At 40.9% G+C, this 14,029-nt stretch overlaps 1 protein-coding gene across 2 annotated transcripts in view; it reads left to right on the top strand.

The window, feature by feature from the left end:
• Positions 1-14,029, top strand: part of EZR (ezrin) — a 70,146-nt gene that overhangs the window by 48,700 nt on the left and 7,417 nt on the right. For both annotated transcript variants that reach the window (XM_045010279.1, XM_045010278.1), the window contains exons 4-8: positions 1,534-1,629; positions 3,305-3,579; positions 4,438-4,521; positions 5,248-5,394; positions 9,096-9,192. In XM_045010279.1, coding sequence (XP_044866214.1) covers positions 1,534-1,629; positions 3,305-3,579; positions 4,438-4,521; positions 5,248-5,394; positions 9,096-9,192 — 699 coding nt within the window. The remainder of the gene's footprint in view (positions 1-1,533; positions 1,630-3,304; positions 3,580-4,437; positions 4,522-5,247; positions 5,395-9,095; positions 9,193-14,029) is intronic.

Below are 14,029 nucleotides of genomic sequence, written 5' to 3'. Positions count from 1 at the left end.
ACTGGTTAAAAGATGGGAAACAAAGGGTAGGAATAAATGGTCAGTTTTCAGAATGGAAAGAGGTAAATAGTGGTGTCCCGCAGGGGTCTGTATGGGGACCAGTCCTATTCAACATATTCATAAATGATCTGTAAAGTGTTTTTATTTTATTTTATTTTATTTATTTTTGTTGAAAATCTAAGTACACTATATCTGCTGGATTTCCCCCTTTTTTCCACATGCTTGTTGACCCCCTTAAAGAATTCTATTAGATTGGTGAGGCATGGTTTCCCTTTACAAAAACCATGCTGACTATTTCCCAATAAATTATGTTCATCTATGTGTCTGACAATATTATTCTTTATTATAGTTTCAACCAGTTTGTCTGGTACTGAAGTCAGGTGTACTGGCCTGTAATTGCTGAGATCACCTCTGGGGGCCCTTTTTAAAAATTGGCATCACATTAGCTATCCTCCAGTCATTTGGTACGAAAGTGATCGGTTACAAACTACAGTTAGTAGTTCTGCAATTTTATATTTGAGTTCCTTCAGAACTCTTGGGTGAATACCATCTGGTCCTGGTGACTTATTACTGTTTAGTTGATCAATTTGTTCCAAAACCTCCTCTAATGACACCTCAATCTGGGACAGTTCCTCAGATTTGTCACCTAAAAAGAATGGTTCAGGTTTGGGAATCTCCCTCACATCCTCAACTGTGAAGACTGATGCAAATAATTCATTTAGTTTCTCCACAATGGCCATATCATCCTTGAGTGCTCTTTTAGCATCTCGATCGTCCCATGGCCCCACTGGTTGTTTAGCAGGCTTCCTGCTTCTGATGTACTTAAAAAAAAATTTTTTTTATTAGTTTTTGAGTCGTTGGCTAGCTGTTCTTCAAATTCTTTTTTGGCCTTCCTAATTATATTTTTACACTTCACTTGCCAGAGTTTATGCTCCTTTCTATTTTCCTCATTAGGAATTAACTTCCACGTCTTAAAGGATGCCTTTTTGCCTCTCGCTGCTTCTTTTACTTTGTTGTTTAGCCAGGGCGGCATTTTTTTTGTTTTCTTACTATGTTTTTTAATTTGGGGTATACTTTTAAGTTGAGCCTCTATTATGGTATCTTGTAGCTTGCAGAGATTTCACTTTTGGCACTGTACCTTTTTAACTTCTGTTTCACTAACTTCCTCATTTTTGTGTAGTCACCCTTTCTGAAATTAAATGCTACCATGTTGGGCTGCTGTTGTGCCTTCCATCAGTCAGTTCTCACCCTCCTTTTTGGGAGTTGAAACATGCAGCTAATGCTCCGTTACCTCCTTTTTTCCAGGCTTCTGTTTTCTTCCCTGTCTGGGAGATCTGATTCTTGGATGGACTAGCTCAGCAGTCAGGGGCTGCAACTGGAGGTCCTGAAGCTGGCAACCTTGGGTGGATGGGAAGAAGGAGGCCTGTTAGAACATGAATTAGATGTGACGGGGTGGGGGTTCAACTGAGGGAGCTGATGGTCCAAATTACATTTTACGGGTATATTAACTTTTTTATTATTATTTTGTTTCAGGTGGTTAAGACAATAGGCTTGCGTGAAGTATGGTACTTTGGTCTTCAGTATATGGACAACAAAGGATTTCCGACTTGGCTGAAACTTGATAAAAAGGTAATTGCTGTTTTGGGTTAACTATTGAAAAGAGGCTAACTTTTGGTGTAAGAGTCATGCTGTGATATCAATTGCTGATGTCAGTCCTGTAGATGCTGCTGTTAATTTCTTTCAGCTCCATGTTTGTAGCTTTTTTTTTTTTTAAGAGAACCAGCTGACTTAGGGTGGCAGGAATCCTGTGAACAATGGTCTGGCAAACTGGAGGTTCACTCCCATCCCTGTGCATGCATATTGGCAGTCTGTGGTATATAAATGTGATAGAGCAGTTTGCAATCACTTTATCAGGGTGTACCTTGAGTCTAGCCCCAGCACATCCGGGCTTTCCACAAAATAAGCAACTATTTTTATTCTCTTAGTGGAACCTGCTAATTTATGGTGCTTAATATTTCATGCTAGTATAGAATTAGTTGCCAGGCTCATTAGAATAGATGGTTCATTTCTAGATTTAAAAGTGTTATGCTGTAATTTTAATGTACTCTTCGTTCAGTGGCTTTCAGATGTCTTGGGGATTAACATGAGCCCTTGGTGAGCAGACAGATTATCCCACATCTGCCAACTGTGAAGTTTCTTGTGCCTTTCTCTGGGGGTGTCTGGTGCTGGTCACTGTCAGACAAGGAGCTGAACGGATCACTAGTCTGACCCAGTATGGCATTTCTTGTATTCCTATGTTCCTGAATATACAGAGTTTATTGTGGAAGTCTCTGCTCCCATATTATCAGGGGCTGCAGGTCTTAAACCCTGGTCCACTGGGCTCTTAAGAGCTAGTAAATTCCAACCTGCCATCTGGGGACCAGCGAACAGTTGCTGGAATAGAAGCTGAACCTTAACAGAGGACTCCAGTCCTGGTCTCTGACAGAATGCCTGGGGCCCTGATCAGTTCATTGCTTCTATATAAACCCAGCATAGGAACAGGAAATTGTCCATGCAGCTGGGTTCTCCAGTAGGTCAGACTGTGCACTTCTCAGTCCATGAGACATTTATGGAAACTACAGCAAATTTTTTTGAGTATTTTTCCACATAAGTTGCATAAAAAGTATTCACGTTTTCATGCTGTTTAGCAGCTGGGAGTAAGGAGGAGAGCCAGCACTTTGAAGCAGTGGACTGATCACGTGGAACACGCACGGTTCCATGGGCCATAGTTTGGGATGGTCTTCTGTTTGTTGCTTAAAATGCCAACAGATCTTCATTTTCCTTCTTGTCTCTCCCCTCCCCCCCCCAATAAAACCATCTGGCATGGAGTATAGATCAGTCTGAGGCATATGTTTCCCTTCGAAGTAGTATCCATTTGTCCCCACTATCTAGTGAAAGGAGTTGATAGGGAGTGTTAGAAGGATACTGTCTTTGCCTTTTTTCTTGTAACTAAACAGGCTGCTCTTTGGATTAATTTAATTAATTAAATTTTGTGCTATCGTAGGAGTGATCCTACAATGAATGCCTCATGGGCGGACCCTGGCACTTACACAGGTGCCCATGGATTTGAAAGGGATCCCATGCTGGTGCAGGAGTTTGTTGCAGAGTTGGGGCCATACTGACAGTAAATTCCTGAAGTAATCTTGTCTGTAAACCTGTACTAGAACACCACCCCCCAAACCCTTTTCTTTGTGAAAGAAACATCTCCTATTGTCAGTTAGCCATCTGCTCAGTTTTTGGGTCTGTGTGTTTTGTTTTGTCTCAGGTCTCTGCTCAGGAAGTCAAAAAGGAAAATCCCCTCCAGTTCAAATTCCGTGCCAAGTTCTTCCCTGAAGATGTGTCTGAGGAGCTGATCCAGGACATCACCCAGAAGCTGTTCTTCCTGCAAGTGAAGGAAGGGATCCTCAGCGATGAGATCTACTGCCCACCTGAAACAGCAGTTCTTCTTGGCTCGTATGCTGTGCAAGCCAAATTTGGAGACTACAGTAAAGAATCACACAAGTCTGGGTACCTCAGTTCAGAACGCCTGATCCCTCAACGGTGAGTGCTTTAAAATAAAAGGGTAAGGCTGCCCTGAGTCTTCCAGTGTATTCCAGTTATTTGAACTCCCTCAAAAAATGGTATGATCAGAAGGCATGACACTTCAAAAGTTAAAGCCTCTGCATCTCATTGTTCTCTGTTCCATCCAGGCTGCGTGTGCATGACTGGAGAGCACTGCTCAATACTTCCTTTCATCAGAAAATAGATAAGGGAATATTTTCACCTCTTTCAGTTAGAGTTTGGATCCCCCTCTCCCCCAAAGTCTAATCACTAGCAACTGTTAGCAGGTTTTGAGTGGGGAACAGCAGATTGCCATTATGAACATCCCTACCCCTGGAGAAGTTGTGTTTGCACATTGTTAATTTTTAAAATCAAATTATCCCAAAGAGAGACTCTCCCGCTGCAGAAATTAACTTCTCTTTTTAACTCACTCTTCCAACTGTCTCAGTGGTGTGCATTTTTCTTTCCATAAACTGTTCCACTTGGTCAAGGGGTCATGTGTTCTACCTTCATGCCCTTGGTCAATGACAGCCAGGAGTTCTTGCTGGGGAGAGATGGGCAATTATCTATGTTCCACTTCATGAACTAGTCCTTCTCCCAAAGGCATTTGTTCCTGGCGGGGGGGCATTTAGGCTTTTCATGAGGTTAATTTCAGCAGCACACACATGCACTTCCTGTAGAGGGATACCAGTTTTGTTCAGAAATGCTACAGCAGTAATCTTAAAACAGCTTTATCTGCAGATCACAAGAGTGGGGGAAAAGTGTGACATAAATATACATGCATAGCAAAGTTAAATATTGCAACTATATGCAGCAGAACAAGTAACCTAATACTTCTAACTTCCTTCCATGTATTAGAGTAATGGACCAGCACAAACTTTCCAGAGAGCAGTGGGAAGAACGGATTCAGGTCTGGCATGCTGAACATGGTGGAATGCTCAAGTGAGTACCTCTGTTGGGCTGTATTTAGGTCATCTTGACTTGTTCTGTTAATCTCCTTAAGCACGCAGTTTTATTGTGTATTTTTAAAGTGGAATCTCAAAGTAATTGGATCGGGAAATAGCTAACACTTATTTTGCAATCCAGCATGGAATAATGTGAAAATTCAGTAGAATTGGAAACCAGTTTTATAAAGTGTACTGCAGCCAAGCTCAATGCATTTCCAATCCAATTAACAAACCTGTAGGTCGGCATTGACTGCTCTGATGTTCGTAAAGTTAAGATCTGGCACACGTGGAGAAGACCTCATTGAATGGATACAACCTTCTAAAACATTCATGTCAAACGCTTATTGAAAGTGCCTTTAAAACAAAATACAGTTAGGCTTGTAGAATGGAAAGTCAGGTGTTGCATTCTTACATTGTCCACATGTTTGTTGGTTGTACACCATGACAGACGAGTGCTACTTACTGAGAAGTCATGATTTAGGGTTTAACTAAACAGGAATATTTTATTCTATTCAATAATAAACTAAAACACATTCAGGACTTCTCCTGAGCCCAAGCATCAGAACTGGAGTTAGGAGCAAACTGTCTGTCCCAGAAGCAACTCCTCTTTTTTTCCAACTTGCACAGATGTTTCTTCCACTAGCTTTGGCTTGTAATTTCAAAGAAGTTAGTTATCTTATGTATATATTTATACTACTTTTTTTTTTCCCACCTCAACCAGAGAGAATGCAATGCTGGAATATCTAAAGATTGCCCAAGACTTGGAGATGTATGGAATCAACTACTTTGAAATCAAGAATAAGAAAGGAACTGACTTGTGGCTGGGAGTAGATGCACTGGGTTTGAATATTTATGAAAAGGATGATAAGTAAGTGTGCGTGCGCATGTGCCTGATCCCTCCAAAGGGCAACAGACTGTTGCTGGAGCCCAAAGAACTTTGAATTAGTAAAATGTAGTACTTGCTTGGTGAATGTCACCTAAGTTTGGATAGCCACGGGGTAAAGTTTGTGTTGGGAGGCAGGGCGAGGCTTGTACTTTACGTGAATCCTGATTTCTCTCTTCTTTCCCTCACAATGTGACTGCTTTCCTCTTAGGCTATGCACCAGCATGTAGAAAACTTGAAATTATGTTTATAACAGCTCTCTAAATGTAGTGCATGAAATCATGGTATTAAACTGCCAGCACTGTTAACTTCCATTTCCGTATACAGCTGTAAAATCAGGCCTAAAGAATTATTTTAGGGAAATATCAACCTTGTCCAAAGTTAGGGGATCAGACACCACAGTAGTGGTTGCAGTGTAAGAATCTATAGACCAGATTCTCATTATGCACTCCCAGGAACTGCCTTTTTCAGGGTTGAGTGTTAAACACAGTTGCCAATAATATAAGAGCTAATTAGAGTAAATTCTTTTAGTGTGTCTGTAGTTGCAACCAATCCTTTCAGTAGTTGTGCGCTCGCTAATAATGGAGTATGAGAGGGGGAAAAGAAGGCTGAGAAGCAGGAAGAAGTAGACTGAAGATTAAAGAAGAATAAAGTTTAAAAGGAAATGAGTCCTGTTTGTATGTGTATCGCTTTGCTGGATTCTTAAAAAAATGAAGCACAGGCCCAAAGTGCGGTGAAATACGAGGAAGTTTGAAATGAAGGATTCTGCGTCAGTGACTTAAGCTCCATTTCTCTGAATTTCTAATATAAATCCTAATAATAAAAGGGTAGCAACAGGATCGTAGGGGATGGAGAGTAAGTCTGGGTCTAAAATGACAGTTGAGATGTAGCATTAATGGGAACTGTTTGGGGCTCCTGTTAGGACTGCAGAGGAAAAGAATGCATTTCTCTTTGCTGTGTTTAATGTGTGCCGTCACCCAGAAAACAAGGAGTGTCACATGAGATATTGCATGAGTGAAACTACCTTTCTTTATTTCTTGAATGACTGGTTTCGCTGTGTAACCATGGTCACACAAACAGGTTTTTCGAGCTGCATAACCAGGCAGTATGTAGCCGTGACCTCTGAAAGAATTATGTAGAAAAACTTACAGAACCAAAAAAAAAAGTTAGGCCAAATGATTTGTTTTGTTCAGCTTTTTTGCTACTGTGCAATTGGATCTTTTGAGCACATAATGTCAGGACTAGGAAAAACAGTGATGTACATAAATCAGGACTGGATGCACTGGCAGAGCTTTGGGATTGGGATGGGGGAGGTTGGGGAAAATTTTGCAAATGCTTTGTTTACTGTTGAGTAAGACATTACTACTCATTAAATACAGGAATCTGTGCTATATGTCAGTACCTATATTTAAGGGTGAATACCAGTCCCCCCCCAAACTTGATTTCTACTACAGTATTTAAAATGTGGGGTGGGGGAGAGAGAAGACTACCATTATACAGTACTACATCTGGAATTTATTCAACAAGGTATCAGTGCCACCTCAAGTGTACTGTAATACTGCATGCTAGTGTTAGATTGCTCATTTAATAGAATATATTGGCGACTGGAGCAGTTATGGCCAAATCAAAACCTAGGCAAGCAAATTACTGTGTGTAACACACGGGTGTGCGTGCACACACAGGTGCATAGGCACACAGAATAAAGGTTCAGAAATGCTACATTTTAATAGGCGTTCATTTTATTTTTGCACTGGTTTAAAGGCTGGTGCTGGGAAGTAGGCTTGGGCCCAGTGTTTCTACAATCCTGTGTTTAAATGGTAGGTAGCTTCCACCATTTGATACAAGGCTTGGATGAATTTGCCTTAAGTTGCAAGCTCTTGTTTCTCTGAGCCTCTTCTTTTCCTCCCTTCCCCGTGTATAGTGCTTATAATCTTGAAGAAACTTGAGTTATTAGAAGTAGTAACCTGGAGTTGTTAAAACATTACATATATCTAATACACTAAAGGGGTTTTTAAATGTTTGTTAGAAATTCCTTTTGGTACTTTGATATCTCCATTCAGTCATTGAAACTGTTTGCTGTCTTAATGATGGATTACTGCATGCACAGCCATGTGCGCCGCCACCCCTCCTCTCCCCTCCCCCCCGCCCGTGTGCTATAGAACTTGTAAGAATTTGCTGTCCTTTGTGAGCAAGCACTGGAATTCTGCAAGCTTAATTGCTTCACTTCCACTTTGCTTCATTAAATTGTCAAGATGGAATCTGCCTATTCTATATTTTAATTAGAACAGAGAAATTAAACTTGTGCTTGTCACTTCATCTAGCTAAAGAGGATTTTACACTGGCCTTTTCTTTCCCTACTGAGCAGATTTTGGCTCAAAATTTAGACTGCAAAAATAATTTTTTTTCAAATGCTAATGAAAACTGGTTTTTAAAAACAACTGCATGTACCCCAACAGTGTCTGAACACAGATGTGGCAGTATTGGGCAGGTATAAGAGAACCTAAAAATGAAATGGACTAGAAACCAATTAGATTTAGTAATTTCTCTTTTGATTTATCTTATTTTTTCAAGCTCAGAAATTCAAAAAGTAGTTGGCATAGTGAAAAGTTAAGATATGGACTTTTTTGTTTGAATAATCTGAAGTCTTTGTATTACTGGGAGGAATTTTTGTTTGTTTAAAATTGACTTTTAGCCCACCAGTTTGTGCTTTAACTGCAGGTCTGTTTTCCAGTGGCAAAGAACTGCATAGGACTGTTAGCATATGAGAGAGCCCATGGTTTAAAGTTCTGCTGTATGACTTTTGGGCAAAGTCCCTTGTGCAGGTTTCATGCAAGAACAAAACAGAGCTTTTTGTCTCCAGTCTCTCCAATAATCTGGAGGAGGGGAAGAAATGTAAGAGAGATCTGCTTCCCTTAACTGTCTCTAATGAGCATGCTATGGATTTAGGCCCCAGTTCAGAAAATCTTCTTTAAGCATATGATCATGGGACTTAGCCACTTGCTTAAGTGCTGACCTGAATAAGGATACTTTACAGAACATGGGCCTTAAAAGATTAAAAATACGTTTCATTGTACATTTTATTAGTCAGAAAATAGATGTAAACTTCTGAGTCTGTATCATGCCAGACAGTGTTTGTTAATAGTTTTGGAAGGGCCCTATATACTTCAGTGCAAGGGGGGAGGGGGGGGGAAGAAGTATTACACTTAAAAAAAAAAAAAAAAAAAAAAAAGGCCAAGGTTTTCAACAACTGGTGCCAAAAAGCATAGTTAGATACCTAAATAAAGGAGCCTGGCATTCAAATGTGCTGAGAATGCAACAGATCCTGCACTAGTCAAATGGAGCTGTGGGGACTGAGCACTTCTGAAATTCAAGCACATACTCTTACATTTAATGGCCACAATGTCACTAGGCTGGTTACTTCGAATTAGGAAAGGGAGAGCCGCTGAGTTTGATAAGGGGTGTTGGGGGACATATCTTCCCATGGGCAGGAGCAGATGTTTTTCTCATGTTTTATTTAGTATTTCAAGTTGTCTAGTCTGTTTTAGAGCACGTGGCTCAGGGCCTCTCTGCAGAGGAGTGAAGTAATGGCACATTGTTTCAAATTCTGGAAAGAAGATCAATTAATCACACATCTTGTTGTTTTTGTTTGTATCTTGGCTTCTTTTAAAACCTGTCTTTGTTTTCAGATTGACCCCAAAGATTGGCTTCCCCTGGAGTGAAATCAGAAACATCTCTTTCAATGACAAAAAGTTCGTTATAAAACCTATTGACAAGAAGGCACCTGTAAGTATATCTAGAATGAACTCTTGCATATCATGTTTAGTTGTTAAATACTTTTCATCTCCATGCCATAAAATACAGTTCTTGTACTCCTTATAAAAACTTGCTCATTGCATCAGAGACAGTATATACTACCACAGAGTATTCATCAAACATTTCTGCCTATAACTAAGGCTGCAGTTTTGTTTTGTTTTTTTATAATTGGAGATATACCAATCTCCTAGAACTGGAAGGGACCTTGAAAGGTCATTGAGTCCAGCCCCATGCCTTCACTAGTAGGACCAATTTTTGCCCCAGATCCCCAAGTGGCCCCCTCAAGGATTGAACTCAACCCTGGGTTTAGCAGGCCAATGCTCAAACCACTGAGCTCTCCCTCCCCCCAGTTCTGTCATGGAGGTTGCGGAAGTCAGATTCTGTGACTTTCCACGACCTCTGACTTCTGCAGCAGCTGGTGCGGCTGACCCCGGGACTAGCTGCTGCTCGGGCGGCCCTAAGCAGCACTGGCCCTGGGGAGCACCCAAGCAGCAGCTGACTGAAACTGTTCATCTTAGAAAAGAGACGACTAAGGGGGAAATCTGATAAAGGTCTATAAAATCACAAATGGTGTGGAGCAGGTGAATAGGGAAGTGTTATTTACCCCTTCATGAAACACAAGAACCAGGGGTCACCCAATTAAATTAATAGGTCACCGGTTTAAAACTGATATAAGGAAGTATTTTTTTCACACAATGCGCAGTCAACCTATGGAACTTGTTGCCAGGGGATGTTGTGAAGTCTAAAAGTATTACTGGGTTCAAAAAAAAATTGGATAAGTTCATGGAGCATAGGTCCATCAATGGCTATTAGCCAAGATGGTCAGGGATACAACTCCATACTCTGGGTGTCCCTAAACTGTTGACTGCCAGAAGCTGGGACTGGATGATGGGATGGATCACTGTAACTGCCCCGTTCTGTTCATTCCCTCTGAAACATCTGGCACTGGCTGCAGTCAGAAGACGTGATACTGGGCTAGATGGATCTTTTGTTTGACCCAGTATGGCCGTTCTTACGTTATGTTCTAAGGGGGTTGGAGTGCAAAACAGCACTTCAGGGTTATAGAAACCTTCTTTGTCTTGCTATATCCCACATTCTTTCCTGGGTGCTGACTGGTGAGTCTTGCCCACGTGCTCAGGGTTTAACTGATCACCATATTTGGGGTCGGGAAGGAATTTTCCTCCAGGGCAGATTGGCAGAGGCCCTAGAGTTTTTCACCTTCCTCTGCAGCATTGGGCACGGGTCACTTGCTGGAGGATTCTCTGCATCTTGAGGTCTTCAAACCACAATTTGAGGACTTCAATAACTCAGACATAGGTTAGGGGTTTGTTACAGGAGTGGGTGGGTGAGATTCTGTGGCCTGAATTGTGCAGGCGGTCAGACTAGATGATCATAATGGTCCCTTCTGACCTTAAAGTCTGAGTCTATACCACCATCCAAACCACTCGCCACTGCCCCCATCAAAAAAAAATTCTCTACAGTTATATCTCGCACTCATATCTGAGGTACTTTGAAAGGTGATGTCTGAGTTACCTCTTCATAGACAAATAACTTTTGAGCTGTTTAAAAAAAAAAAAAAAAAAAGTTCTCCCAGGGCTTCTCTCTCACTTCTCAGAACACCTGGAGTTGCTGGATAATTGTTTTTCTATTAAAGGCTTCTTGTGATGCTACTCTAAAACTGAACATGCACAGCATTCTTACTAAGGGTCTCAGGAGCGTGTCACTCCAAAAGTGCACATCACACACCAGATCATTGTGTATTTTGACTTCTGAAACTTCACAATTGTTTGGAGACAGATTTAGGGGGCAATTTGCATTGCAATTCTGATTCAAAGAAAGGAGCAGAGTCTCTTAAATGAGCTTGTAGACTTTTTAGGGTATGGAGAAGCAAGGACATGGATACCTGAAAAGAGGTAATTTAAATACAGTACCTGTGTGTTTAAAATACACCATGAGCATGTTTTCCCAGGTAACTGTAGTGAATTTACCGATATCACTATCAGTTATCAAACCATGAAGAGTGTAGTAACAGGAATAGGTGAGGTGTGTTCCGACAGTCCTGTCAGCTGTTGGAGCAGGAGAAAAAGGCATTGAGAAAAGGGCATGCTCGTGCATCTATTAACATAAGGCATGGGGAAAATGCCGCTTTTAGAAACAGTTAGTTTGGTTTTGGTAGGGCTTTTTGAGAAAATTGTAGCTATGGAGTTAAAAGCAAGTGACTCAACCAACTGTTTAAATAACAAACAGCAGAATATTGAAAAACTGTTGGTGTGAAATCCATCCTTTTCTTAGAAACAAATCTGTTTTATAATGTAATTCATGGCAACCACCAAAACACTGCCCCACTGTAAAGGTTCACCTCCCTGTACATGCTGGACTCCTTGGTAGGAAAGCCCCTTTGTGATCTCAGCCATACTTCATGCTGAGTACAAAATGTTAATCTCCTGTTTGTGATTCATGGACACTGCTTTCCACCCACTCTCCAGCTGCAAATCTGAATGCATTTAAAATGGAAACTTGCAGGAGACTAATACAGTGAAGCTGTTACTACTGAAAACACCTTTTATGTCTGTTCCATTCGGTTTGGAGTGCCTTGTATGCTCTAGATGCTTCTTGTATTCAAACTTTGCTACAAAAAAGAGAAGCAAAAGTCTTGTTTTTTCTGGATACAAGTTTTGAGTTTCCAAGGGCAAGCTTTAAAAACAAACCAACAAAAATAACAACCCAGCCCTGGATACCTACCAGTAGAATCCCCAAAGTAAAAATAGGATTGCTGTTTTTTCTCTTTATGTTGACAAGGCTTCAAGTTTACTAGGAACAGAGTCTGACTCCTGAGGCACCTAGTGCTGTGGAGATTCTTTTTGAGTCAATGTGCCACTGATACTGAATAGAGACGGAAGATTTTGCTGGGGGTATCAGCATACCAAGTTAGAATGCACATCTTCATCTCAAGCCAGGGTAGGGTGGGCCTGAGCTCTTCTGTGCCTCTGATTATTATGTTCACTGCAAAACTCCTGTGTTCTTACATGAATTCTTTCTCCCTTAGTTACAAGGCTATAGATGACAAACGTGGGCTCCCATCCATGCCTTTAGTATTTATCTTCTTGGAGTTAGACATTGCTTAGAGATGGAGGCCATACCTGCATACAGTGCACATAGCTGTTTGGCTTTTTTTGAACTGTTTCCATAAGTGGAAGCATAATTAATAATTTACAGCTGTAGACCGTATCAAGCATGCCAAAGACATTGTGATCTGAATAGTTAGAAAAACTAAACCAACCACCTTGGTTGACTGCAAAGTCTGCATCCTTCAGAGTTGGTATGTGAACAGAATCATAATGGAGGGCATGTACTGAAGAGAACTTATCCTTGCCAGCAGGTTCTCACTGAATTTGGAGTTAGGAGCATTTTTCATTATTTCTGGAGTCACTTCCAGTGTTAGTCATAGATCCAAAATACCTTCTGAACTCCAGGTGTAATTGAAATGTGTGGAGTGGCAGTCATTGATGTCTGAGACCCATTCTCTGTAAATGCACAGCTCTGACTCTCTTCTTGTGACAATTCTGTCTCATATGAACTATGAGACACTCCAGGGAGGGCATTTCTAAGGGATTAGTGCATTTCCCAGGCGACTTGTCGTTCAAACACTTGTCATTTTATCTGTTGGTCTGTCTTATCACCCTATGCAAAGCATGCTGTAATAGCAGAAATGCAATGCTTTATTGAATAATGAGTGTTTCTTGAGTTCAAAGTCTTACTGAATCTATAATAGTTCATATACTTAAAGCTATCTGGCTCAGTAACAGATGAAGAATTCTATGGCTTTGGGCATAGCCTTACTGAAGAATTTACTTTTACCTGTTTACTTCACCTACAGGGAGAATGAATTTTGTTCTAATAAATGGATTGTTTTGATGCTGGTTGATAAAGAACAGGGGAAGGTTTCTGAGTTAACTCTGTTGGTTATCAGTGCTGCATGTAACCCAATACCCAAAGCATTACTCGTGTGGTGTTGGCAGCTGGGGAGGGTGATAGAGTAGCTCACTAATGCTCAGAGCTCTGATCACAGCGCAAATCTTCTTAAAAATGGCACCAAGAGGCAAAGATGACAATGCAGATGTCATGAATGCGGAAATCTTGCTCCTATAAAAACTCCCAAAGTTATTTTTGGCTCAGTAGCAAAAGGAATGAGGAGTCTCCCATCTTCATTCTAGCAGAAGGAATTAAGGTGTTTCTCCTCTCCTTTTCCCCCCCCATCATCTAGGAGGAAGGGCTGCATGAATGCTTGATGGTGGCAGTCTCTCAGTGGCCACTTCAGAAGTGGCTATGGACTGTCATTTGTCAAAGTGGTGGTTCCATTAGAGTGTAGCTACACTCATCCATGTTCTATATTTTGCACCTATGTAGAGATACCATTGCTGGGATTCCCAACAAATATTGATACAACTATTGTGGCTGGACTCTCCGGTACTGGAGACTTTCTGTGACATAGCTTGCATAGCTACAAACATTACTAAGATAAAAATGCTACATATCTTGCTTCAGAGTGTAAAAGTTAATCACCTTCAAGGGGCGAGAGGGGATCTGTCTTCTCATCCGTCTAACCGTCCCTTCCTCCTGAATCATCCCGATTCCCTGAAAAGTATCTCTTGGTACAATTGGCTGAGGGTGCTGACAATTTTTCATCTTTATCTGAAGAAAGAGATAGTAGCAGGTTCTAAGACACTGAATTAGAAGGATCAGTGATATGACCTAAGACTGTAAATCCTTGTGGTATTTTTTAATATTAATCATATACTATTACGTT

Source organism: Mauremys mutica, chromosome 3 (genome assembly GCF_020497125.1).
Source record: "Mauremys mutica isolate MM-2020 ecotype Southern chromosome 3, ASM2049712v1, whole genome shotgun sequence".
NCBI classification, from domain to species: Eukaryota; Metazoa; Chordata; order Testudines; family Geoemydidae; genus Mauremys; species Mauremys mutica.
The sequence above is the reverse complement of the archived record's forward strand: the minus strand, read 5'-3'. Positions and strand labels throughout refer to the sequence as shown.